The sequence below is a fragment of the Macrotis lagotis genome, chromosome 1, assembly GCF_037893015.1.
Source record: "Macrotis lagotis isolate mMagLag1 chromosome 1, bilby.v1.9.chrom.fasta, whole genome shotgun sequence".
Taxonomy (NCBI): domain Eukaryota; kingdom Metazoa; phylum Chordata; class Mammalia; order Peramelemorphia; family Peramelidae; genus Macrotis; species Macrotis lagotis.
The window spans coordinates 140,226,466-140,251,350 of record NC_133658.1 but is presented as its reverse complement, the minus strand read 5'-3'; the positions used below and the strand labels follow the sequence as shown (position 1 = coordinate 140,251,350).

Here is a 24,885-nt window from a genome sequence, read left to right as displayed (position 1 = left end):
TTAGCTGAAGAGATTAGACTATATGATTAAGGCTATTTCCAGTTCTGAAATTATTTTGGGGCTACAGCAACTCATGAGGACTACTTATTAAAGCAAGAGTTACATTTGAGATTGGTGGAAGAAACACACTAATAAAAACAACTTTGAAGGAAGTAGAAGGGAGTGGTTTTCTGGAGTATTTCCTAAATATTTGAAAGCTCTGTGGTTTTATCAGAATCGGGAACCACAACTCATTTATATAATTTAATGCAGGAGTTCTTAACCTTTTTGTGTGTCATAGACCCTTTTGACAACTGGGTGATGCTTGTGTGATTCCCTTATGAAAATGATGTTTTTAAATTTCAGTTAGAGGTTAGCCAAAATAACAATTCCCCTTCCCACCCCACCCCCTCCTTTAAGTTCACTAACTTATGGAAATCTATGATTCTTTAGACCTTGAGTTAAGAATTCCTGATTTAATAGATATTGGGCCTAAGGAGTTAACAGAGGCATGTAAAGTTGAAGGAACTTTCCTGGATCCCAAAGCTAGTAGGAGGGATTTGAATACAGGTTCCTCCAACTCCAAACCTATCATCTGTCTCATGCCCTCCACAACATCATGTGCTGATATTTGTGTAAAAACATGATGTTTATATTATTTTGTGAACTTATATCCTAAGTATTCCATCAAATTGGTTCCATTAGGAACAGGGCTCCTGTGTTAATGTTTCAAATATTTGGTTATAATAATAATTATAATGGTCAACATTTACAAAGCACATAAAGATTTGCACAGCAATTTACCAATATTATCTATCTCCTCCTCACAATAATCCTAGGAAATTGGTGCTATCTTATTTTTACAGCTGGGTTAACTGAGGCAAGCAAATGCTAAGTGATTTACATACAGTTAGCTGGTAAGACTCCCAGGCCAGAATAATGTCTTTAAATACATGAAATAATACTAAGGATTACAAAGGGAATGAATTATGAAATGAAGACAATTTTTTTATTTTTTAGTTTTTAGTTTTTGCAAGGCAACTGGAGTTAAGTGACTTGCCCAAGGCCACACAGCTAGGTAATTATTAAGTGTCTGAGGCCAGATGTGAGCTCAGGTACTCCTGACTCCAGAGTCGGTGCTGTATCCACTGCGCCACCTAGCCGCCCCTGAAGACAATATTTTTTAAAGAACCGCAGGCCCTAGGTTAAGAATCCCTACTCTAGATTAGAGAATCTGGATTCAAATCTCAACTCAGGTTGAGACTCAGGTTCCTCATCCTTACAGTTTGACTGGGATAGCTCTTGAAACTCTAAATCTGTAATCCCATATGATCTCAGTTGTTTGAAAAAGTATATTTCAGGTATTTTTTAAATTTTTTAAATTTCAAAGTCGAGACCATGTCTTTTCATATGACCTTTTTTATAATGCTTACTCATAGGCACTTCAATGAATATGACATTTAAATTAAAGAGACTCTAGTCCTTTCTTTTACCACAAGAATAGTTAAGTTTGGGGCAGCTAGGTGGCGCAGTGGATAGAGTACCGACCCTTGATTCAGGAGTACCTGAGTTCAAATTCGACCTCAGACACTTAATAATTAACCTAGCTGCGTGGCCTTGGGCAAGCCACTTAACTCCATTTACCTTGCAAAAAACAAACAAAAAAAAACCCTAAAAAAAAGAATAGTTAAGGTCTAGATGTGTTTGAATCTGTCTCTCTGTTGCTCTCTCTGTTTTCTCTGTCTCTGCCTCTTTCTGTCTCTCTCTGTGTCTGTCTCCCCAAAACTTGAGAGAAGAAGCCTCCTCTACCACACTGCTATCCCTACCCCACAATATATAATGCATCTGCATGGTAAAAGAGACAAGAATAACTTGGACCTTTTGCTTTATTAAACCTTAGACCAGAGTACGTACTTTACTATATGATGTGTGAAGGATCCAAACCTGCCACCAGCAAAATGCCACACCTGTTGACTTATTTTAGGCTACAAAAGCAATAGTGTTTTAGGAGAAAATGAGAAAAAGGTGGGATTAAAAGTAGTTTAATTTGCATAAACCCAAGAACAGCAAGAAACTTTTCCCTCTGATTTCAGGCAAACTGGGAAAGAAGTCTACCCTAGAAATTTGCTATCTTCACCAACTATTGAGAATCACTGAGAAAAGTATTCCTGTCCTTGATAGTCTTCAGCCCACTTAAAAGATGGAATTTTAAACAAATTTTTTACAAAAATAAAAGAGCAAGGAAATTGGTGGAGGTAAATGTGAGAAGGAATTGAGGAAGGTACTCAGTAGAAGATGTGGACCATATAGGTATTTATCTTGGCTGTCCTAGATCCTGCTTCTGGATTTAAGACATTTTAAGGGTTTAGGCTGGGTGTGTTTGTTCTCTTGTCATTGTGTTTTTTCCCCAGTTCTTGAGGTTTAAGGAAGTATTAACTTGAGTAGGTAAATGTGGAAGCAATAAGTACTCTGACCCCGTGGTCAGCCATTTCAGTAAGGCAAACTTTTGAATCCTTCTTTCTTTCTTCTTTTCTTTTCTTCAATTCTTACTCCACTGACCCCTAGTCCATGTACTTCCTATTCCAGCTAAATTGAGCTATTCATTCTCCTGTCTTCTGATTCTGCCTTTGCCTAAAATGTCCCCCCATGTGTATGGAATGAACGCTTTCCCACAATTTTCACTCTTTAAAATCCCTCCTTTCAGAATCCAAATCAAGTGCCCTCACCATAAAGACTTCTTTGATTTTCTCCCACCCTGAGCTAAAAATGATGTTTCTCTTTACATTTAGCAAAAAACTTTGTGCAGACCTACCCCCTAAATTTATCACATTCCTTTCTGTAGCAGTTACATATATATATATATACATATATATATATATATATTGACTCTTCTCATTTCTTATTAGATTATAAGCTTCTTTTTTTGTTTGGGGTTTTTTTGTTTTTTGTTTTTGCAAGGCAATGGGGTTAAATGGCTTGCCCAAGGTCACACAGCTAGGTAATTATTGTCTGAGGTTTGGATTTGAACTCAGGTACTCCTGATTCCAGGGCCGGTGCTCTATCCACCTAGCCACCCTGATTATAAGCTTCTTAAGGACCTTGAAATGAAGTAGACTCAATTTCAAATCCTGCCTCAGATATGATCCTAAGAGAATCAAACTTAGGTCCTCTCTGCTTCAGTTTCTTTATTTGTAAAATTGGGATAATAATTGTACCTACCTTGCTGTGCAGACCAATTGAGAAAATATTTGTAAAATCTTTTGCTCACCTTAGAGTGTTAATAGTTATAGCCCCCAAAGTCCATATATAATTAATTGTAATAAAGATTTGAACTGACTTTGTGTTCTGAAATCAACAACTCCACCATCTTCTCCTTTTCCTTATAGTAATAATAATCAAAATACAATGATATTCAATTCAAATAGAAACAGGGACCATTAAACCATCTATAAGGAGCTGCATGTTGATGTAGAAAACCACATACTGACATTATTTATGTTCTATTATTTTATTCAATATTTTCATTTTTGCTTTGCAATATATTTGACACCTAAGAAGCTTAGAGGTCATTTGTTCCACACCCATCCCTGAACAGGAATCTTCTCAATACCCAGACTTCCCTGGAAGATTCTCTGTGATGTCTATCTACCAAAGCAGTCCATTTCACTTTCAGGCTTTGCTGATTATTAGGATGCTTTTCTTCATAACATATCAGTCCTCCCCCATTGCTCCTAATTCTGCTCTTCTCTCAGTCATATAATAACATTTAAATATTTGAAAGCAGTTTATAATGTCCTTTGTCACCTTTTCCAGACCAAATTTCACCAGTTCTTTCAATAGATCCTTAAATGGCCTTATTTCAAGTATTCTCACTCTGCTAGTTATTTTCTTTTGCTCTACTCTAGCTTAACAATTGTCACTTGGTTCTCCTAATATAATACATCTCCCAATTAATTAGGTTCTCTACTCAAAGTCAAAATGTGGCTGGGTTTACTCAAGGCTGACCTTCAACCTATCTCCAGTTTTGTTAGCTATAATATGTCCAGTTCCACGTTGTACCTCATTTCTTGCTAACAACTGAAAGGCTATAGTTGGTCATGGTTGATATGGAGGACAGATGAAAATAAGCTAAGTATCCTTGACCTATCTTCTAGTAGGGCACACTGGGCAAGTCATGACTACTGATTGGTTTGGGGTCAATGAATCAGTAAGTTTACAATGATTTATGATCTCCAAATCAATCCTCCTTGGATAGGTGAATAGAAAGATAGATACACAATTGAACAAATAGAACCATTAGTTTTTGCAACATTTCTGTGTTACATCTTTATCTCTATCTTCCAAACTGAAAAAAAACAAGGCACAAAAGGATTCATCTACTTACTTTAGATCACAGTGAACATGACAAAAGATACTAAAAACTGCAATCCTAGGTTGTCATTAACTACTAAGTTATGTCAGATGTGAAATTCAGTTCAAAAAAAAGCATTCATTTGGAAATTATTGACCATCTATTCCATATCTAGCACTGGGGAGGGTGTGAGGAGGGATAAAGAGGAAATATAAAAGAAATACCATGCCCCAATTAACATTATCTTTTCTTTGAAATGATACAAATAACATTTGATAGTTTGGTAACTGAGTAGTCAATCAACAAGTTTTATTAAACATTGCTTACCAGACCCTGGGCTAAGTTCTGTGAATACAAATACAAATAGAAAGACCTGCCCTCAGGAAGGTACACTGTAATGAGAGAGCTTAGTACCTAAGAAGGGGGAAAGACAGAGAAATTCCAGAGTCTAGAGTAAAGACTTGACTTGCCTAGTCATTCTCCTTACAATGGAGTTTCTAGGAGGAACCAGACAATAAGAGGAAGAGGTCACAGAGCTGACCATCCTTCCAGGGGAAGAGTGAATTTTCAATTAGAGAAAGATCAGAGAGTCAGAATTCAAACAGTGGATATGTACAAAATAAAAACAAAAAACAGCTTCTACTTTCAAGAAACTTGAGTTTTAGTGGGGCAGGAGGGCAGGTAGGAGGGGGAGAGAAGACAATATATATATATATGAATGAATGAGAATATAACAATATAAATGCAGAGGTAGGGGTAGGGACTGGAAACCAGGAAAGGCCTCCTGGAGAAAGTGGTACTTGTTGAATCTTAAAGAAAGCTAGGGGGCTGCTAAAGTGGCATAGGGGATAGAGCACTGGGCCTACAGACAGGAAGATCTGAGTTCAAATTTAAGCTCTGATACTTAGTAGTTGTGTGACCCTGGGTAAGTCACCTAACTAAAAATAAAAAAGAAAGAAAGAAAGCTAAAGTAATGATTGAGCATTTCAGGTATAGAAAACATAGAAATGGGAGTATCACATTTAAGGAAGAATAGATTGGTATGGTTAAATCATAATATACATAGGAGCAGTAGAATAAAAGAAAATTAGAAGGAATCAGATTGGGCAGAACTTTAGATATTAACCATATAACCAAAGGACTTCCTTCTATATTTGAACATGAAGGCAATAGGAAACCACTGGATTTTCAGCAAGAGGAGATGATGTAACATATGATTAAGTTCCAAAATGTGTTAGATGATAGTGGTATGGTAAGATGAAAAAATCTTATACTCTGAATCAGGAGATGAGAACTCTGGTCTTGGCATTGCTGCTCAATATGTGAGTGACCTTGGTCAAGCCATTTCCTTTTTTCTGAGTCTCTGTTTCCCCATCTGTGAAATGAAAGAAGTTGGACCATATAATGACTTCCAGGTTTCATGAATCTAGGACTTTGGCTTGCAGGATGAATCAAAAATAAGATACGCAGAGAAGAGGGAAGAGACCAATAGATAACAATAGATAACTAGCATGAGTAATTTAATGGCTCCATTACTGAATTGAGAATGTGGTGTATTGTTGGGAAGGGTCAGTGAGAAGGCACTTGGCTAGAGCATAGCAAGAGACTGGAAAAATGCTGACTTGGTAAAGTAGATCCAGATTAGGGAGAGCCTTGACTGCCAGACCCAGGAGTTTTCATTTTACCATACCATTATAATCAATGTGTTTTCTTGAGCAAGACAGTTATAAGATAAAAGCACTTTGGCGAGATTAATCTGGTTGCAGTATGTGGGGTCAATGGAAGTCGGTCAAACTGAAGTTAAGGAGGAATGAGATGGTGAGATCCTAGATTTGGGAAAAGACAGTGGGAACAGAGAAAAGGAGACAAATTCCAGAAACATTTGGAAGGAAACTTGGATCTGCAAAAATAGCACAGAGGAAAGAAAAACTGGGCCCCGTATCAGACAGAGGAGTTTTGTTTGCAGACTGCTCTGGGGACAGGTGGGAAGCATTTTGTCTTCAATCCAAGTTGTAATAAGGCAAAGGCTGTCTCAGCAGGGTCCTGTCTTCTTTCTTTCTTTCCTCCTGGGGAAAATGCCATTTGCTTTCCTTGGCACCTCTTGTCCTTGGGACCTGTTGAAGTCAAATATGTGATGCCAGAGGCTAAGAATTTGAGTTCACTGTTTGTCCAAAGGCTGGTAACTTGGTACAGATTAAGAGAGGCAAAATATTTAATCAGTGAGGTCATTGAAGGGAAATGAGAATTGATCAATAAAAGTGTTTGCTGTTTTCCTTGAAGGCCTCTCAATTGCTTCTTATTGTCTGAGGTGGATAATACCGCAAACTATCTAAAATATAAGGAATAACATCTTTTTAAAACCAGAGAAACTTATTTTTAAATCATTTATGTGATCTATTTCACCTTGATTTTACTCAGGAGAACTGGTGAAGGTTGGAGGTCATTCTGTTAGATCTGTAGTATAACTGTTTTTAAGACAGAGGTTTTCTAACAGAAGTTTCTCTTGCCTCTCCCACCCTTCAAAAAGAGATTTCAAATACCTCATTTTCTTAGGGGGATAGGAACATGATTTTATGATTGTGATAAACATATGTATAGCTATTTATATCAATGCAAGTTCACTAAACCACTGCTTTTTATTAAAGGTGGGGAAGTCAGCTTTAAATGAACCATACAAAACATGGACTGATTCTAGCACAGTATGTGGTGGTGGGAAGAACACTAGATTTGATAAGCAGAAGATTGTCTGTAATAATGGATCTGATACCATGTGTGACCTTGGACAAATCATTTGACTTTCCTTATCTGTAAAATTGTGGGAGGGAAGACAAAGAGTAGTGAACTTTATCCCTAAGGTCCCCTTTTCAACCACAAAACAACAATCTACAATCTTTTGCCTTTATATCTTTAGAACTGTTCCTTGACCCCTTGTTGAAAGGGTTCTATGTGTTCACTGGCTCAGTCTGCACTCTTTAGAGCATGGTGGTGAAGTTTTGGGGACTTGGGTCTGTTTGTAAATGCCATAGTTTTGGGGAAAGAGTTGTGGTATATACTATAGTAGAAACAGCCAAGAAGCTGGTTTCTTCAGCTCCTACCTGAATTAGGAAATATGAGCAGCATACAGAAACTGAGAGTAGGATAACGGACAGGAAGATGAGGGAATGTGCTTAAAGAATTGAATATTTCGTTTCCATACTGAAGAAAGGGGGGGGGGGTCAGAGAGTATCAGAGTGATGTCAGAGGATATATCTATATATCTGAATGTAGTGAAGGGTAGTTACTATATTTACTATATAGTTATTAGAGAGAGAGAGAGAGAGAGAGAGAGAGAGGTTCTAGGAATTCATAAAGGGGACTTTTTGAACTTTGGCTGCCAGGACCAGACCAGCCCTTGGGGGTGTATGTGGGAGTGGGTCGGGGTACGGGTTGTATAACTGGAGAGAGAAAATCTGAATGATAAGATGAGGAGAAAGGACCTTTGTGTACAGCAGCCTCATGCTGCCAGGGCAAGTGTGGGGCTTGTGGCAGCTGCTCGCCTCTGTTTCTAATATTGTAGAACGTTAGGAATCCTTGGGCCCCGACACCTGTTAACTGGAGGTTCTCCTAAGCTGACCTCTCCCTGGGCTCTCACTCTCACAGAAGTGTCTGCCTTGTTTGCACTCTGCAAATTATTTAAGCATTCTCCTGCCCACCCACTGCAGGGTACCAAGCTGCCTTCTTCACATTTTGGGGGGGAGGAGGAAGACAGGCAGTGCTTTTTGGGGGGAGTAGGGGGTGCTATTAGGAAATTGGGGCAAGAACAAGGTAATGCTGAAAGGGAATTGGGGGCTGTTCTCCAGGAAGTGACTGCTCTTGGCAGCCAGCCAGCAAGTGTGGGGAGACAAGATACCCTGACTGCAGAGGGGTGTTGGGGGGGGAGGAAGAAGGGTCTGGAATAGCTAGCCTTTTCCCTCAGGATTGAGGGAAATGAAACGTGAAATGAAATGCTTAATGCTACTGCAGCTGCTTTCTAACTACTGCTTTTTTCTTTCTATATTCTATGAGAGAGTCAGTTGGGAAAGAGGTGAAGGGGATTTGGGGCCACCACTCATTGCCAGCCCCCAGAGTCAACAGGCCCTCTTTAGATTTTATGGTCCCCTCGCTGGTGGTCCTTTGGATGCCATGGCTCCTTCTCAGCTAGTGTAATGCCCTTTGTCTCTCTCCCCTTCTTCTCTTCCCCCCTTCCCTGTCTCTTCTCCCTCCTGCCTCTGCGGGTGGCGGGTTGTGGGCAGCCCTGCCCTGGGGAGCCCCCCTGGAAGTGGAGTCCTCTCTGGCGCACCCTGGTGACCTGTTGCAGCTTCGCTGTCGGCTGAGGGAAGATGTTCAGAGTATCAACTGGCTGCGGGACGGGGTGCAGCTGGTGGAGAACAACCGCACCCGCATCACAGGGGAGGAGGTAGAGGTGCGGGATGCTGTCCCCTCGGATTCTGGCCTCTACGCCTGTGTGACCAACAGCCCCTCAGGCAGCGACATCACCTACTTCTCCGTCAATGTCTCAGGTTGGTAGCAGTGCACCTCCCCACCTCTAGTGGTCTCATGGGGAGGTGATGCTCTCCTCCTCTTTCATGGTTTCCCTTGCCCCTCCACACTCTGCTTCAGAGCCGCTGCCCACTAACCTCTGCTGCCCGCCTGCCCATTGCCTGGCTTAGCTCTCAAGTGATAAGAGCCCCATTGAGAATATCTCCAAATCTCAAGTTCTTCCCTCTTTTCCCTAGAGCAATGGCTGATGGCTCCTAAAGAGTGAGCATCTCACTGAATCCTCACTCTCACGGCATGCCCAGATCTCCAGGGTGCCTGTTGGGGCTCAGCTGCTCACCGGACAGCTGGCATCCCTCAGCCTTGGTACACATAGCAACATTACCCATATCATTGGAGCTGTATGAGTGACACCTGGCCTCATGCATAGCCTTATTCTGCTAGGCTATAAGGAGAATACCTGGGACCATTTTCTCCTGAGCTATTGCAGGGAACTGGAGAGCTCTGGAGCATTGGTCTCTTTTAAAGGCCACTGTTCAGCCTTTGACAAGGTGTAAGAGTGGCATTTTCACCAAAGAAGGGCTCGAGGGTATATGACAAGGACATTTATGAACTAGTCACAAATCTCAGGAATGTAGGCTTGTATCTCCTACACCTGAAGCAGGCATCACTGAAACATGGTCCTACCTAGGGATCCATGTGTCCTAAAAGTCACTAAGCATGAGGAAGTATCGACATAAACTTGAATGGTTCTGGACAAATGAAACCCACCCCTTGGGTGGGGCTGGAAGGTCTGTGCTGAGGATTCTTCTGGGTCCTGGTCAGGATGTACTTGTTGGGAAGTGATATTGTCAGACGCAGCGGTATGAAGCAGGTATTTTTTTCATTAAAGAAAGGCAGGTTAGAAAGCCCTAACTGTTTAGGCGCTAGGGAAGGGCACCACTTACTTACTATGTTGTCACAGTGGTCTTAGGTGTCAGCAAGCTCCCTAGCAGCCACTGTTGTGGACCCTGGAGTTAAGATGGGGAGGAGGAGCGATACTTGACACATGTCACCATGTTCATTTAAAGGCAGTAGCTGTAGCCTATGTAACTGATGGTGAAATTTTCTGGGAAGATTTAGGGATGGAGGCAGGAGCAGGTCTGGGCTGAATTTGAGAGAGAGGATGAGAATGGATATGTGAACTTCTGATAACTATTAAACAGTTGCTCTTATATTACAATGAAAGTTAGTCCTTGAGGAGAAGTGACTTGGGGGAGGTCATCTATATTTATGTCAAACAGGAAGACTCCTCTGAACAGCTGTGGAGTCAAGCTATTAAGTCCTGATATGGTTTAGAGACCCTAGAAAGCATCCTTCTTCCTTGGAAATAACTCCAAATGCTTCTTCCTCTTTCTTCACAGATGCTCTCCCTTCCTCAGAAGATGATGATGATGATGATGACTCTTCATCAGAGGAAAAAGAGTCAGATAACACTAAGCCAAACCGTACGCGTGAGACACTGTTTCCTACCTTATTACCTGTGGAAATTGGGGATTTGGGAAAGGCCAGGGTGTGGAGAGGGGGAAGGTTAGAGAGTTTTGTCTGAAGATAGTTTAGGTTGATTGTGGTCTGCAACAACAATCTGTGGAAAGACTGAAGGGCACTAGGTGCCTAGATATGTGGCAGGGAAGAATGGTGGACTTTGATGGTTCATGGCTATAAAATAATTCCCTGAATGATCCATCTGGAAATAGTTCATTTGGGGCTAAGTGGGCAGTGCCAGTTACTTTTCCCAGATAGTATGCCTGGCATCAGGGTCATTACTGGGAGAGGTATAACACAGCACTGACCCAATACTCTTGCTTCTTGGTCTGGCTGATTTCCTTTCTACTTCTCTCGGTTTACCCTTCACCTTGGCAGCCGTGGCTCCATACTGGACATCACCAGAAAAGATGGAAAAGAAATTGCACGCAGTACCTGCAGCTAAAACAGTGAAGTTCAAATGCCCCTCAAATGGCACCCCTAATCCTACTCTGCGTTGGCTGAAGAATGGCAAAGAATTCAAGCCTGACCATCGGATTGGGGGCTATAAGGTGTGGCTATATGGGAAGTTGTTGGGAAGATGAATTAGGGACAACAACTGAAAGGGGGACTGCTGAGAACAGTCAACAAGCATATTTTAATATTATTTTACTTTTTTCCAATAATATGCAAAGGTAGTTTTCAACACTCATTTTTTGTAAGTTTTTGAGTTACACATTTTTCTTTTTCCCCCTCCTCATGACATTGAGTAATATAATATAGATTATACATGTTTAATCATGTTTAACATATTTTCATATGTGCCAGACATTATGCTAAGAGTTGAAGATGCAAAGAAAGGCAAAAGGCAAATCCTTGCTCTCAAAGAGTTCAGTAACTTATCAGGGGAGAAAACATGAAAATTACGTGCAAACAAGATATATGCAGGAAAAATTGGAGATAATTACAAAAGAAGGTACTGACATGAAGAGAGATCACTGGAGAAAGACTTTTAAAAAGTGAAGTTTTATCTGGGACTTGAAGGAAACCAGGGAAGTTGAGAAATCGAGATGAGGGAGAGAATTCCAAATATCAGGGATTATCTTTTGCTAGGAATAGTAGGAAGCTCTGGGTCACTGGATCACCAAGTATACAGAGGATAGTAAAATATAAATAAGACAATTGGAAAAATAAAAATGGACCAGGTGAGGAAGGGCTTTAAAAGTTAAACAGAGGCATTCAAATTCAATTCTGGAGAGAAGAGGGAACAGGGAACCACGGTAGTTTATAGAATGGGAGGGGAGGAGGCAAGGGAAATCTGCACTTTAGGAAGATTGTTTTGACAGCTGAGCAAAGGACACAATGTAATGGAGAGAGAAGGAGGTGAAGCAGAAGGCTAGTACAGTAGTCTAGGCATGAAGGCCAACACCTGGGTGGAGACACTTTCAGGGAAGAGAAGGGATCAGATGGGATCAGATTTTGTAAAGATACCAAGAACAGGACTTGACAAGTTATTGGATAGGGGAATTGGGAGAGAGAGAGAGAGAGAGGATGATTCCTAAGTTTTAAGCCTGAGTGACTGGCAAGATGGTGGTGCTCTCGGGGTGACTGCTTCTTTGTAGTTAATAAGTAATAGGAAGGTTAGGAAGAGGGGAGAGCTCGGTGGGAAAGTTAATGAGCTCCCCCCACCCCATACATCACAATACAATATAGCGACCCATGCTCATTAAGTTCTTGTTTGATTGATAGGAATAAAAAAGGAATGAATAGACAACATACATATATGAATATACATGTATATATGCACATTATATATGTACTTGCATGAATATAATGTATGTATGCAGAATTTGGGGCAGAAGAAAAAAAGGAGTTTTCTCTATCTTTTCCTACCTGTCCTTTTAAAGAATCTGAAGCAGCTGCTGCTAGGTTAAGAAGACAAGTTGTGCCTGCTTTATTTGGCCTCTCATCTTTTCATAAGAATAATATAAGAGAATAGATTCAGATCTGGAAGGGGCTTTAGGGCTCATCTAATCAAACACTTTTATTGTACAAGTCAGAAAACTCTCAGGCCCACTGGGACAAATTGCTTTATTTACCTTCCCATAAATAGTAAATAGCAGAGCTGTACTGCAAACCTACATATATCCTCTGATTCTGAATCTTTCATTCTTTTCCCCCAGAGCAGCCTCCTTCCCTAATACTCAGTTACCAAATCTCCTTATTTGTTGATTTTTTAAAATTTAAATATTCTTGTTTTTCTAACTACATGCAACCGTAGTTTTCACCAATCATTTTTTTTTGGCAAGGTTTTGAGTTTTATATTTTTCTCCCTCCCCTTTCCCCTCCTCCTGACAGAATGCAATCTAATATAGGTTCTACATGTATAACCATGCTAAACATAGATCCATATTAATCATTTTGTGAAAAAAATAAAATCCAAAACAGAAGAAAAACTAGAAAAAAATGATACAATACATAAAACTTTGTTGATTATTCTTGTGGACCCTTATTCTTCCTCTTACCTCTTTTCTTTCCTAAAAAACTTAACTTGGAAAACAAAGAGGAAAGATAAAAAATCATGGAAATATTGAAACTAAGTTTACTGGGTATATATTTTTAAATTGCATATTCAGTATAGAGAAGCATCATGTTTTATTTGAATTTGAAAGTAAAAAGAACACATAACTAGTGCTGTGAATGAATTTATTTGAATAAGACTGATAATTGCCTTTGGGGTAATTAAAAGTTGAGGCATTGGGTCTATGTATGCCCCAAGGACAGCTATAGCATGGGGTTCCTTCCTGACTTCCAGTAAGGCTCTTGTAAGGAGGGCTAATTGGAGCATTTTACTCCTCTCACTGTTTCTTAGGAAAACAAAGCCAGAAAAGAGCAATCCATTTCAACAAAAATCTTTGTGTCAGGACATAGAAAACTTTTGTGTCCTATCACAAGAATGATTTTTTTTTTTGTCGTAGATAAAGAATTGAACTTGGAGTCAAGAAAATTAGTACTGTTACCTGGAACAAGTCATTTAACCTCTGTTTGTCTCAGTTTCCTTATCTGCAATAGAGATAATTATAGCCACCTACTCCTGGGATTGTTGTGAGCAATCAAGTAAAATAATATATATAAATCACTTCACAAACCTTAAAGAGCTATATAAATTATAATAATAATAATAATGTTTGTCCTTCATTTTTGAAGAGGACCACAGCATCAGGGAAGTGATGCCATGACAAACACATGAATTGGATTTAAGTGAAGGGGGCTGTGCTAAGTCACCAGCCTCACTTTTCTCCTCCAGAGACACCTGGGTCCAGTAGTCAGCTATGAATCAGGACAACTGGAGATGGCCCTGAATATGAGGCAATAAGGATTAAATGACTTGCCCAAGGTCACAGAGCTAGTAAGTGGCAAGTGTCTGGAGCTGAATTTGAACTCTCATCCTCCTGACTCCAAGGCCAGTGCTCTATCCACTGTGTCACCTCGACCTATAGATGTAGTGTATTGGTTTTATGCTTTGTTTCTCAGTGGTTCATTCTTACTTCCTTTCAGGTCCGCTATGCCACCTGGAGCATCATAATGGATTCAGTGGTGCCATCTGATAAAGGCAACTACACTTGTATTGTAGAAAATGAATATGGCAGCATTAACCACACCTATCAGCTGGATGTTGTGGGTAAGGAGAATAACAAGAATGAGGGACAGATCTGAGAATTAAACCCTTTGAGGAAAAGATCAAGGAATCAAGAACTTGGAAAAAAGAAAACTGGAGTTGGAAGAGGTGGTTTCCATGTTCACTAAGGGTTATTGTAAGCTCCTTGAGGGCAGAGATTGAATCTGATTCATCTTCATGGTTCTCAAAGTGTCTAGCAAAGCTTTCTAGACATAGCAAGTGCTCGATGACTATTTAGTTGTGATCATAAGCTGTTACTTCTCACTTCCACAGAATATGGTAAAGGAAGTCAAAGGGTTATAGACATGGGAAATGGATCTTTTCAGGAAACAATATGGTGTATGGGCTTGAGGGGGTGAGTTATGAATGGGTTAAGATAACTTCTTCTTAAGAGTTTTTTAATTTCAAATGTCCAGAAATGAACATATAATCCAAAAAAACAGGTATTTATATTTAGGAATTTTAGAAAATGATTATTTCGAGTCAGTTGAGTCTTTTTTTTTTCTGAGGACCAGTGGGAATGAGAGCTTTTCTGTCTGACTCCCAGAATCCTAGAATGCAAGAAAAAGGCTGGGTTCATTGGTTAGGGGTACTGTCTTCAAATTTTAAGTTACCTTATGGGAGCCTGATAGAGATCAATGAGAGTATCCCAATTGGTGTCTAGACCAAAACTCTTTTTGCTTTCTTATGGGGCTTGAATTGCTTTGAGATATGACTAATGTTTTCCCATCTCTCCTTCCTTGTAGAGCGGTCACCTCACCGGCCCATCCTGCAGGCTGGATTGCCTGCCAATAAAACAGTAGCTTTGGGCAGCAATGTGGAGTTTATGTGCAAGGTGTATAGTGACCCACAGCCTCATATCCAGTGGCTAAAGCACATTGAAGTGAATGGGAGTAAGATTGGCCCAGATAACCTGCCATATGTGCAAATTCTCAAGGTAAAACTGGCCCCAGGACTTGGAACCACTCTTCATGGGCATTGTGGTCTAGGAAGGAAGTAATGTCGCTCAAGCTGCTTGTCAAGTCCATTTACTGTTCTTGGGCCCATATTCCTTTTCCTTTAAGCACTCAGTCTTATTGAGGATAAAACTCTCTTCCCAGGAATTTTCCAGTAGGAAGGTGTGGGGAGGAGGGGAGGAGGTAAGCCTAGGGAGAGGAACTTTTCTGTGACTTGAGAGCCAGCCATTCATGAGGCATTTGGTTTCCATCTCTAGTCAGGGCCTTTGAACAGGACCTCCCAATTCTCCCCTCCACATTGAAGTTTCCTTTCTGGGAGTTAGGGTTGGAGCAAGGGTACAATCATCTGAAGCATCTAGTTCAAGCTAGCAAACTACTACCTTCAAATTCTCAATCATGGAAAAGCTATCTCTCTTCCTCTTGCTCCTAAGTACTGACCTATTATGCCCCTTCCCCTTCTCTGCTTCTCCCTTCACCAGGTATCCTTCACCCTTAAAATTCTGCTTCTCCATAAATCCTAGTGAGGAAATTGCTTAAGTCTTGCAATAAGAAGCCATCAGAAGTCAAAAAAGTTCATATTGTTGACCTTGAACTATATGTACTCATCCTTCTGCAACCCATTTGTCCCAAGCTTAAGCCTGACCCTGTCATTGGTTCTGAAATCAATCCTGCATATAAATGGATCTATGGATGAGTACTTAGGCTACTCATCTCTTTCTACTGACCCATATCCAGTTCCAGATTTTACATAGTATATATATACACACAGATGTGCATCATCTGTGTGTATATATATATATATATATATATGTATGTATGTATGTATATATGTAATGGGAAGCTAGATGACCTGGAGTCAGAAACATTCATCTTCCTGAGTTCAGATCTGGCTTCAGGCATTTACTAGCTGTGTGACCCTGGTCAAGTCACTTCACACTGTTTACAGGAAATGGCAAAGCACTCCAGTATATTTGCCAAGAAAACCCCATGGAGTACAAAGAGTTTGACAGGACTGAAATTATATATATATATATATATATATATATATATATATATATATATATATAAATCTATAATTGTACTGATGGAATATAGAATAAAGCAAGAACATTTGAGTCTTGCTGGTATTTCATTTTTATATATTTTTTTCAGTCATTTCTCTTGACCTGAGGGAAACTGATCCTACCCTGTAAAAATGACAAAAGTTGACATTTTTCATTTAATCACCCCTTTCCCTTAGCACCTTGCACCTGCCTGGCAGCCACCTGGGGGCTAAGCCTGGCAGTGCCCATGTGTCTGCCCAATTGACTGGTATGTAATTGGTTTATTCCAGCATTCGGGGATTAATAGCTCAGATGCGGAAGTGCTGACCCTGTTCAATGTGACAGAGGCCCACAGCGGGGAGTATGTGTGTAAGGTTTCCAATTATATTGGTGAAGCTCGCCAGTCTGCGTGGCTCACTGTCACCAGACCTGTGGCAAAAGGTAACCGGGAGATGGGGCCATCCTATGCCGGGAACTGGTTTAGGGCCCAAACCGCTGTGGCAAATGGAAAAGCCAGCCCCAACCTCTCCCTGTTTTTCTCCTGTGTTTCTGGTGCCCAGAGCCATGGAAAAATGCTTGGCATGGGCGGCTGGTTTGGTTTGGTGTTGTGTTGGTTTCTACTGGACTTTTGCTTTATATGTTGTTCTTTTGCTGTGTGTTTGTGTGTGTGTGTGTGTGTGTGTGTGTGTGTGTGCTTGTATGTAATGTGAGTATGCATATTCCTTTGTTTGCTTTCTTAGTGAGGTATGAATGATAATAAAGACAGTATGATATGAAGGGAAGGTCCCTGAACTTGGAAGTCAGAAGATCTGGATTTGGATTGTACTTTATGAACTGTGTTACCAGGGGCAAGTTGTTGGGGGAAAAAAAAAATCACATTGAGCCTCAGTTTCCTCATTTGTAAAATGGTGTGATATGCAGCTATGGTACCTATACCACAGGATTTTCCTAAAGCTCAGATGGCACTTTAGCAACCTTAAAATTATGATATAAATGTCAGATCAGAGTTTAGGGATCATGCCGGAAGATGAGATCAGGTTCTACCATCGCACCCTAGTCTCCGTGAGCTGTAAATGCATCCAGTTACCCTTCTTTCCTCATGTGTGTGCCTTCTCACCCTGTCTCTCCATTAAACCAAACAGCCCCCCGCCGCCTACCAGGCCCCATTTCTCCATGCCGCCCGATGCCAGCATGCTTGGATGGGCCCGGGGGTGCCAGCATCCGGTGAAGGGTTATAACTAGCCGTCTTCTCCATAGGCCTTCCAGAGTTCTACCTCAGGTTCTCTTCCTCTCTCTTTCTATCAGGTTTTGCTGCTGCCTGGGTGTTTTTTTTGTGTGTGTGTGTGTTTTGCAAAAAAACAAAATATTGGGAAGCATTTTTCATCTTTCTTTTCTGCCTTTCTTTCCTTTCCTTCTCCTACCGTCTCCTCGTCTTGATTGTCTCATACCCTGTGCTTGTCCATTTTGCCCCTGTTGTCTCTTTTAGACGGCCGGTGTTAATACCACTGACAAAGAGATGGAAGTGCTTCACTTAAGGAATGTCTCCTTTGAGGACGCGGGGGAGTATACATGCTTGGCGGGTAACTCTATCGGACTCTCCCACCACTCTGCTTGGCTGACCGTTCTGGAAGGTATATACCATACTTCTCCTCTCGATGTCCTGCCCCTACCACAGGCATGGGGGGAGCATGCATTGCAGGTTTTGGAGAAGCCTAAAGCCATTGGAAGATAGGGTGGGGGGAATGGAACTAACAGGCAAGGCCTTGCCCTATGCCCTTACCAACATCAACAACCTGCTCTCTCTGCTGAGAGAAACAGGAGCCAGGAATCTCCTATCCATACAGCTACATCTGGCTCTCTCCTTGGCCAAGGCAATGCATGCTGATAGTCTGGATTTAACCTGTGGCTGGGTGCTCTTCCAGAATAGACTCCTTCCATTCTTATGTCTGATATTTTTCCTCCCTCCAAAAAAATTACTTTTTGGGATTGAGAATCCCCCAGAGATGTCTAATATCCTCCCCACCCCCACCCCACCCCGGAAGTGCAGCTTTATCTGCTGCTTTCCCCACTAATTTCCCTTTCAAAGCCCCAACTCCAAGTGGGTTAGGGGAAGAACCATTATAAAGCATGGATATGCTTTATTCCAGTCTTCTCTGCATTTGAAAGAACCAGTTCCTATAAGCATAATGACAGTAGTGGTCTTTCAGACAGGCTGTACCCATTTTCCCTATTTAAGCCAGATGTGACCTGATGTTAGACAAGAGAGGAAGGAGCCTGTTTGGTGGTGGGATGGTTTATGTCCTGGAGATGGGATCACTTCCTGCTGCTTTTCAGTGTCTCTTGCATGGGAATTCTAGACGTTTTTCTGTTGTTGCTGCTGCTGCTGCTGCCTTTTATTTCCTTCCACGCTGGTCCAGCAGACACCCAGCTAGAAGCAGGGGAGAGTTCAGTGTTTTTTGTTGTGACTCTCTGTTCATCCTCCTGTCCCTCCCAAGTGATTGTTTCTGGGGGGGGGGGGGACTTCTCCCTGATATCTGCTTCTCTTGGGTGGAATTGTGTTGCAGGCTCTGTCCTGTTGAACTAAGGTAGGGATCCTGACTTTCTAGGGGAAAGTTCTCTGAGGTTATCTGTTCCTGTGATGCATTGGTTTATTTGGAGGGGAGACATTAATCAGTTTTTTTGAGTTTTTTAAAGTGCTCCATAGTCTGTGTCCATTCCAAGAAGAGAAGAGAGTTTTGTTTGAAAATAGTGGAAATAGAGTTTGAGGAGAATGCTAAGAGGGAAAGAAAGATCTTCCTACTTCTCCTTTGATTGTGGGAGACAGGAGCTCTTCTTGAAGGATTCTTGTGGAAGGGGGAGGAATCCCTTCCAGAACATTTTCTAGAATTTATTTTTAAATCTACATATGTGAGTATGATCCAGGATTTGACAGAATTGAGGATGCAAACATCTGATATTTTGGTTTGATGTGACATGAAGGTTAAAGATGAAAGATGGGAGTATTTAGATCTATATTCAGCAGCAGAGCCAAGACATGTGCCTATGTCTTTTTCCTCTCCTGTTTTCTGAAGGATAGTGCTAGCCAAACAGGGCAGCTCAATTTGGAGTGCTTCTCCTTTCCTAGGTGTGGGACATGGAGCACAAAGCAGTTTTATCCATGATGGTAGTCTTTGGGGAATCTCAAAAGCTGGGTGGTGCTTAATCTGTTCAGTTTCTGGGACCAGGGTCTTTCCAGCCTCCATTCTACTCTATAAGCCAAAATAGGGAAGGGCCATTTTTTTTCTTATGGAGTTGGGGCCCTAGGAGGCTGGTACCCCCCCCCCCCCCCAGTGCCTGCTGACACCCTGTTCACATCGACCCAGCCCTGGAGGAGAGACCAGCAGTGATGACCTCGCCTCTGTATCTGGAGATCATCATCTATTGCACGGGGGCTTTCCTCATCTCCTGCATGGTGGGGTCTGTCATCATCTACAAGATGAAGAGTGGCACCAAAAAGAGCGACTTCCACAGCCAAATGGCTGTGCACAAGCTGGCCAAGAGCATTCCCCTGCGCAGACAGGTAACAGAAAGTAGATGGGGGGTTCACAGTCTCTCCCACCTCTACCCCCACACCCTGTCTCCTCCACTTTTTCCCCAAATCCTGCACTCTAAACTTAATTTACCATTTCCTAGCTTTATTTCCCTACTTCTGAGGACAAATCAACTAAGCTCCCAAGTTAGAGTGATAACTCTCTGCCCTTGAAGATGCAGCTGCTCTACTCACTACTTTCCCCCACTAATTTCCTTTCTAAAGCCCAACTCCAAATATTTGGTTCAACTGAGACTGGATTAAGTGCTGTCTGGGCCTGGGCATGTGGATCAGACAGTCCATGATGACTCCTAAGGTCACATCTAAAAAGGTTCCCAGCTGTGAAGATGGAAGACCACACCATTGTCTGTTCTCAAGTTCCTAGGGGAAAAGTCAGAGATGCATGTATGCAAGCTTATATCCCAAGATCTCTTTCTCATTTACAAAAATGTTATGGGAATTTTTGTAGAAGGAAAGGAAAGGCTTTTTAATGGTGTAAAACTGAGAAGAAATGTTTGAAGAGTTGGGAATCTCACCTAGACTAGAAAGTTATTTAAAGGGATCAAGTACCCTCCTGAGGTATAAAGGCAAAATTAGTAGTGGGGTGATAGGATAGACTGGTATAAAATTTTAGAGATTATCATTCTAAATCCTACCCTTCATTCAACAGATAGGAAACTAAGGCTCAGAGAGGTTAACAATTTGCACAGGGACATCCAACTAGTCAGGGATGTCTGAATATAAATTTGTCTTGGGAATCTCAGGACACTTTCCCTTCTCTAAGATGGCATTGGATATTAGTTAGCCAAGGTATCAATGAAAAGTTATTCATCCTCCAGATGCAGAACAACCCAGCCTTTCTACTTCCTAGAATGGTAACCCCACTCTTTTTTTATAGGTGTCTGCTGATTCCAGTGCCTCCATGAATTCTGGGGTCCTTTTGGTTCGACCTTCACGCCTTTCTTCCAGTGGGACCCCTATGTTGGCAGGTGTCTCCGAGTATGAACTCCCTGAGGATCCCCGCTGGGAACTGCCACGGGACAGGTAATTCTCCAACTTAATGCCCTACAAAGGTTCCTTGGCTTCTCCTAGAACTTATTTTGAAAGGTTAAAAAATATATACACAGGAAGTTTTCTCTATTCATTGCTCTGCATTAGATAAAACCAATGATGGTGACCTCTGAGGGTCTATACCATAACTCTCATCCCATTGTCTGTTCTCAAACAGGTTGGTTCTGGGCAAACCACTGGGAGAAGGCTGCTTTGGACAAGTGGTATTGGCAGAGGCTATTGGGTTGGATAAGGATAAACCCAATCGGGTGACCAAGGTCGCAGTAAAGATGCTGAAATGTAAGGGACATACTCCACTTAAGCCGCTTCTATTTCCCATGGTATATTTTTCTGAGCAGAGCTGTAAGTCTCAGATCAAGAGATACACTCCAGTTTCTCTACTGCTTTTTTCCCCCCCTGCCCACACACATTATACTGACTTGATTGTTCCCAGTCTGGACATATTCTGGAAGGTTTCCCTAGTAGGAGTTCGACCTGCTACTGGACCAGGCTGTTGTCAGATTCTTTAAGATCCGATTTTTGGGGTGGCTAGGTGGCGCAGTGGATAAAGCACTGGCCCTGAAATCAGGAGTACCTGGGTTCAAATCCAGCCTCAAACACTTAATAATTACCTAGCTGTGTGGCCTTGGGCAAGCCACTTAACCCCATTTGCCTTGCAAAAAAAAAAAAAACTACAAAAAATCCTATTTTCACTTCAGATCCTATTTTCACTTCAGTTTTATTCCTTTGATTTTCTTCTCTCCCTTCAGCCCCATCTTACCCAACTCCATAGGTCTTTGTTCCAAATGCAGAAGATGTGCATGCACAGGAAAAATAATAGGATGGTGAGGGAGGGTGGGGCACTGAGCTCTGTTCTTATAAAGTGAGTACTCCCTGTCTATCTCTAAAGCGGATGCAACAGAGAAGGACCTGTCAGATTTGATCTCAGAAATGGAGATGATGAAAATGATTGGGAAACACAAGAACATTATCAATCTGTTGGGGGCCTGCACACAGGATGGTAAGACCCAAGGCTTGGGAAGTGTCAGTGTGGACATATCAGTGATAAGCTGTCTCAGCTATTCCTGGGAAAAGAAGTGGAGAAAGAGAGCACACGTTGGAGACAGAGAATGGAAAGGTGGGATAAGGAAGGAGAGGGAAGAGAAATTCATTTGTGGGGTATAGAGAAGCAAAAATCTCTTCACTTGCCTAGGGTTTGTTTTTTGGGGAGGGGTGGGAAAGGAGGGGTAGTGAGCTAGAAAAGTGTACTGTTTCCAGGTCTTATCTGTTAAATGAAATTGCATTTTCCCTGGTGTCCACTCACGCAGGCAGATTTGATCTCAGTTTGCTTTGTGGGTGCCCAGGACCATTCTGGGCCTTCTTTGAAGGGTAGTTTCATAGACTGACTTGAACCCCCAGTGCAAAGCAAGACAGTGCTGATCTCTCTGGAAACTTTTAGGGATTTTGGGGCAGGGGAGAAGATGGATATGGACCTGGCACTTGACAGTTCTTTATGCCTACCAGGCCCACTGTATGTCATTGTGGAATATGCCTCCAAGGGCAACCTTCGTGAGTACCTGCAGGCCAGGCGGCCACCGGGGCTTGAATACTGTTACAATCCCAGCCATGCCCCCGAAGAGCAACTCTCCTCCAAGGACCTCGTGTCATGTGCCTACCAGGTGGCAAGGGGCATGGAATATCTTGCCTCCAAGAAGGTATGAAATCTCAGGTCAAATGGCCTGTGTGTGTACAGTAAGCTCTTTAAAGAAGGGCAGCAGAAAGCTCAGCTTAGGGTTCCAAGGCCAATCAGGTGTGGAAAGAACACTGGACCACTGGGGCCTTAGAATTAAGAGATGTATAATTTCAGGCCTTGCCCTGAAACTTTATAGCTATGTTACCATGAGCAAGGAGCATGTGATATAATTGAGATAAATGATTGTATGTATTTGTGTATATTTGCATTACTAAGGATCAGCACACTGCACCTCAGTAGTACAGCAGTTAGAACAGTGGGTTTGGAATCAGGAAGTCTTAACCCAGAATCAGACACTCATTAGCTATGTGACGCTGGGCAGGTCATTTCACCCTGTTTGCCTTAAAGTCCTCATCTGTAAAATGAGCTAGTAAGGAAATGGCAAAACGCTCCAGTACCTTTGGCCAAGAAAACCCTAGTTACAAAGAGTCAGACATGACTGACTGACATGACAGACATGATAACATTACCAAGAATCATAAAAATAGTAATGGTAGAGTTGGAAGGCACCCTAGGAATCCTGCAGGTAGTCCAACCCCTTCTTTCTGTAGATGACACTTACAGACATAAAATGGTTAAGTAACTTGCCCCAGTTACCAGAAAGAAAAGCCAAGATATGAACCCAAATCTACTGATTTCAATTTCAACACAATTCATCATACAAACAACAACATGAACACAGACAACAAAATCTATACTGATTATCTACACAAAAACCTAAAATATTTGTGGGGAAAGTAAAGATGAAGGCTAGGATTACTAGGATGAAGAAAGCCTACAATTAGACAGTATCACCTTCATAAAGATGGCAATTTGTTTTGTCTTCAGTGTTTAATTTTACAACAAAAAACATCAATAATAATTTATACATAAATTTTTCTGAAATTTGAGGATATATTCAATTTTTTGTTAGTTTTTATATATTTGTTTTTAAATTTTTTAATCAAATCCACCTTTTCTTCTTCCCACTCCCCTGCTCCAATGGTTTTATATATATATTTATAAAACATCTTAATACTGAAATTTCCATTTTTGTCACTTTTATAGCAACATCACAAATCATTGCACTACTATTTAAATAACCATAGTCTACCTAGCCAGTTCCCAGCTGTTGGTCAATCAGGTTGTGGAAAGAACACTGGACCACTGGCCTTAAAATCAAGAGATGTATAATTTCAGGCCTTGCCCTGAAACTTTTCAGTTATTATCATGAGCAAATCTTGTTGCCTCTAAATCTATTTCCTCATCTGTACAACAGTAATAATAGCAGTACTTACCTCATCGGGTTATTTTGAGGTAAAATGAGCACTATATATTAGTGACTATCTGTTAAATTGTCATAATAATTATACTTTCCAGGACTGCCAAAAGATGTGATCCGTTTTATGGCTCTTGTACATTGCCAGATTGTACATTCACCAGTTTGTGAGACTACCACTAGTGTGTGGAACCTCTTTCCCCACAACACTGAGATTTCACACTTTTTTTTTTTGCTAAATTAATGAATCTATTATTGCTTTAATTTGCATTTCTTTAATTAGTGAGGCAAACTTGTTTCTCAGAGGTTACTCACTGTATTTCCATTTGTCTGTTCACACCAGTTTTTCACCATTTGTTCATTCAGATTGTATACTGCCTTTGTTGGCTTGTATTAGTTCCAAATAAAGTCTGAAGGTCAGGGTTGAGTAGTTTTTGGAGAAGCAAAGAGGCTGGGTTATGGCTGAAGGAGGACATCCCAGGTATGAGAGGAGGAAGATAATGGGAATGTACAGAGCAAGGGAAGGAGTTGATAAAACTGATAATGGTTAATGCTGCCCTTTCTGCTTCCATCTTTAGTGCATTCACCGGGATCTGGCAGCCCGTAATGTCTTGGTGACTGAAGACAATGTGATGAAAATTGCCGACTTTGGTCTTGCTCGGGATATCCATCACATTGACTACTACAAAAAGACGACCAATGTAAGTAAAGATGCTCTTTTCCCATCTGTACCCCAACTGGCCTGGTGTTCCCCTCTAAGGTTCTTCCTCCTGTCATCTCCCTTGAAAACCCGCTTCGAGTCCACTTTCTCTGTGGGCCTATACCACTGCAATCTCAGTACAAACCTTCCTCGAGGAAATGGCATGGTGGGAAGCAGTACAGACACCCTTCAGTCTCTGGACAACTCTACTGTCTCACATGCATAATCCTGACTCATGCTTCTACTACTGTGTAGGGTCGACTGCCTGTGAAATGGATGGCTCCTGAAGCACTGTTTGACCGGATCTATACACACCAGAGTGATGTGTGAGTTGGAAACAGTTGCTAGAATATAAGATGCAGTGATATGAGCACAGGGGGATCTTGTCTACCCTTACAACTGAAGAACTCCCTGGATCGAAAAGAATCTGGGACTGGGGACGAACCTGGCAGGGAATAAGATGTATCTGCTCCCTTTGGGACTGGGCAGCTATATCAAGTCTGGGAATAATGAATCACCTTCCAGAATTC

The 24,885-nt window shown here is 41.5% G+C and overlaps 1 protein-coding gene across 9 annotated transcripts in view; it reads left to right on the top strand.

The window, feature by feature from the left end:
* FGFR1 (fibroblast growth factor receptor 1) overlaps positions 1 to 24,885 on the top strand; it is a 68,181-nt gene that overhangs the window by 41,384 nt on the left and 1,912 nt on the right. The window contains exons 3-15 of one of the 9 annotated variants that reach the window (XM_074208835.1): positions 8,602 to 8,868; positions 10,249 to 10,338; positions 10,748 to 10,920; positions 13,907 to 14,030; positions 14,774 to 14,964; positions 17,513 to 17,657; positions 19,389 to 19,592; positions 20,494 to 20,638; positions 20,823 to 20,944; positions 21,555 to 21,665; positions 22,169 to 22,359; positions 24,234 to 24,356; positions 24,611 to 24,681. In XM_074208835.1, coding sequence (XP_074064936.1) covers positions 8,602 to 8,868; positions 10,249 to 10,338; positions 10,748 to 10,920; positions 13,907 to 14,030; positions 14,774 to 14,964; positions 17,513 to 17,657; positions 19,389 to 19,592; positions 20,494 to 20,638; positions 20,823 to 20,944; positions 21,555 to 21,665; positions 22,169 to 22,359; positions 24,234 to 24,356; positions 24,611 to 24,681 — 1,957 coding nt within the window. The other 8 variants (XM_074208836.1, XM_074208834.1, XM_074208833.1 and 5 more) reach the window with 8 other exon arrangements.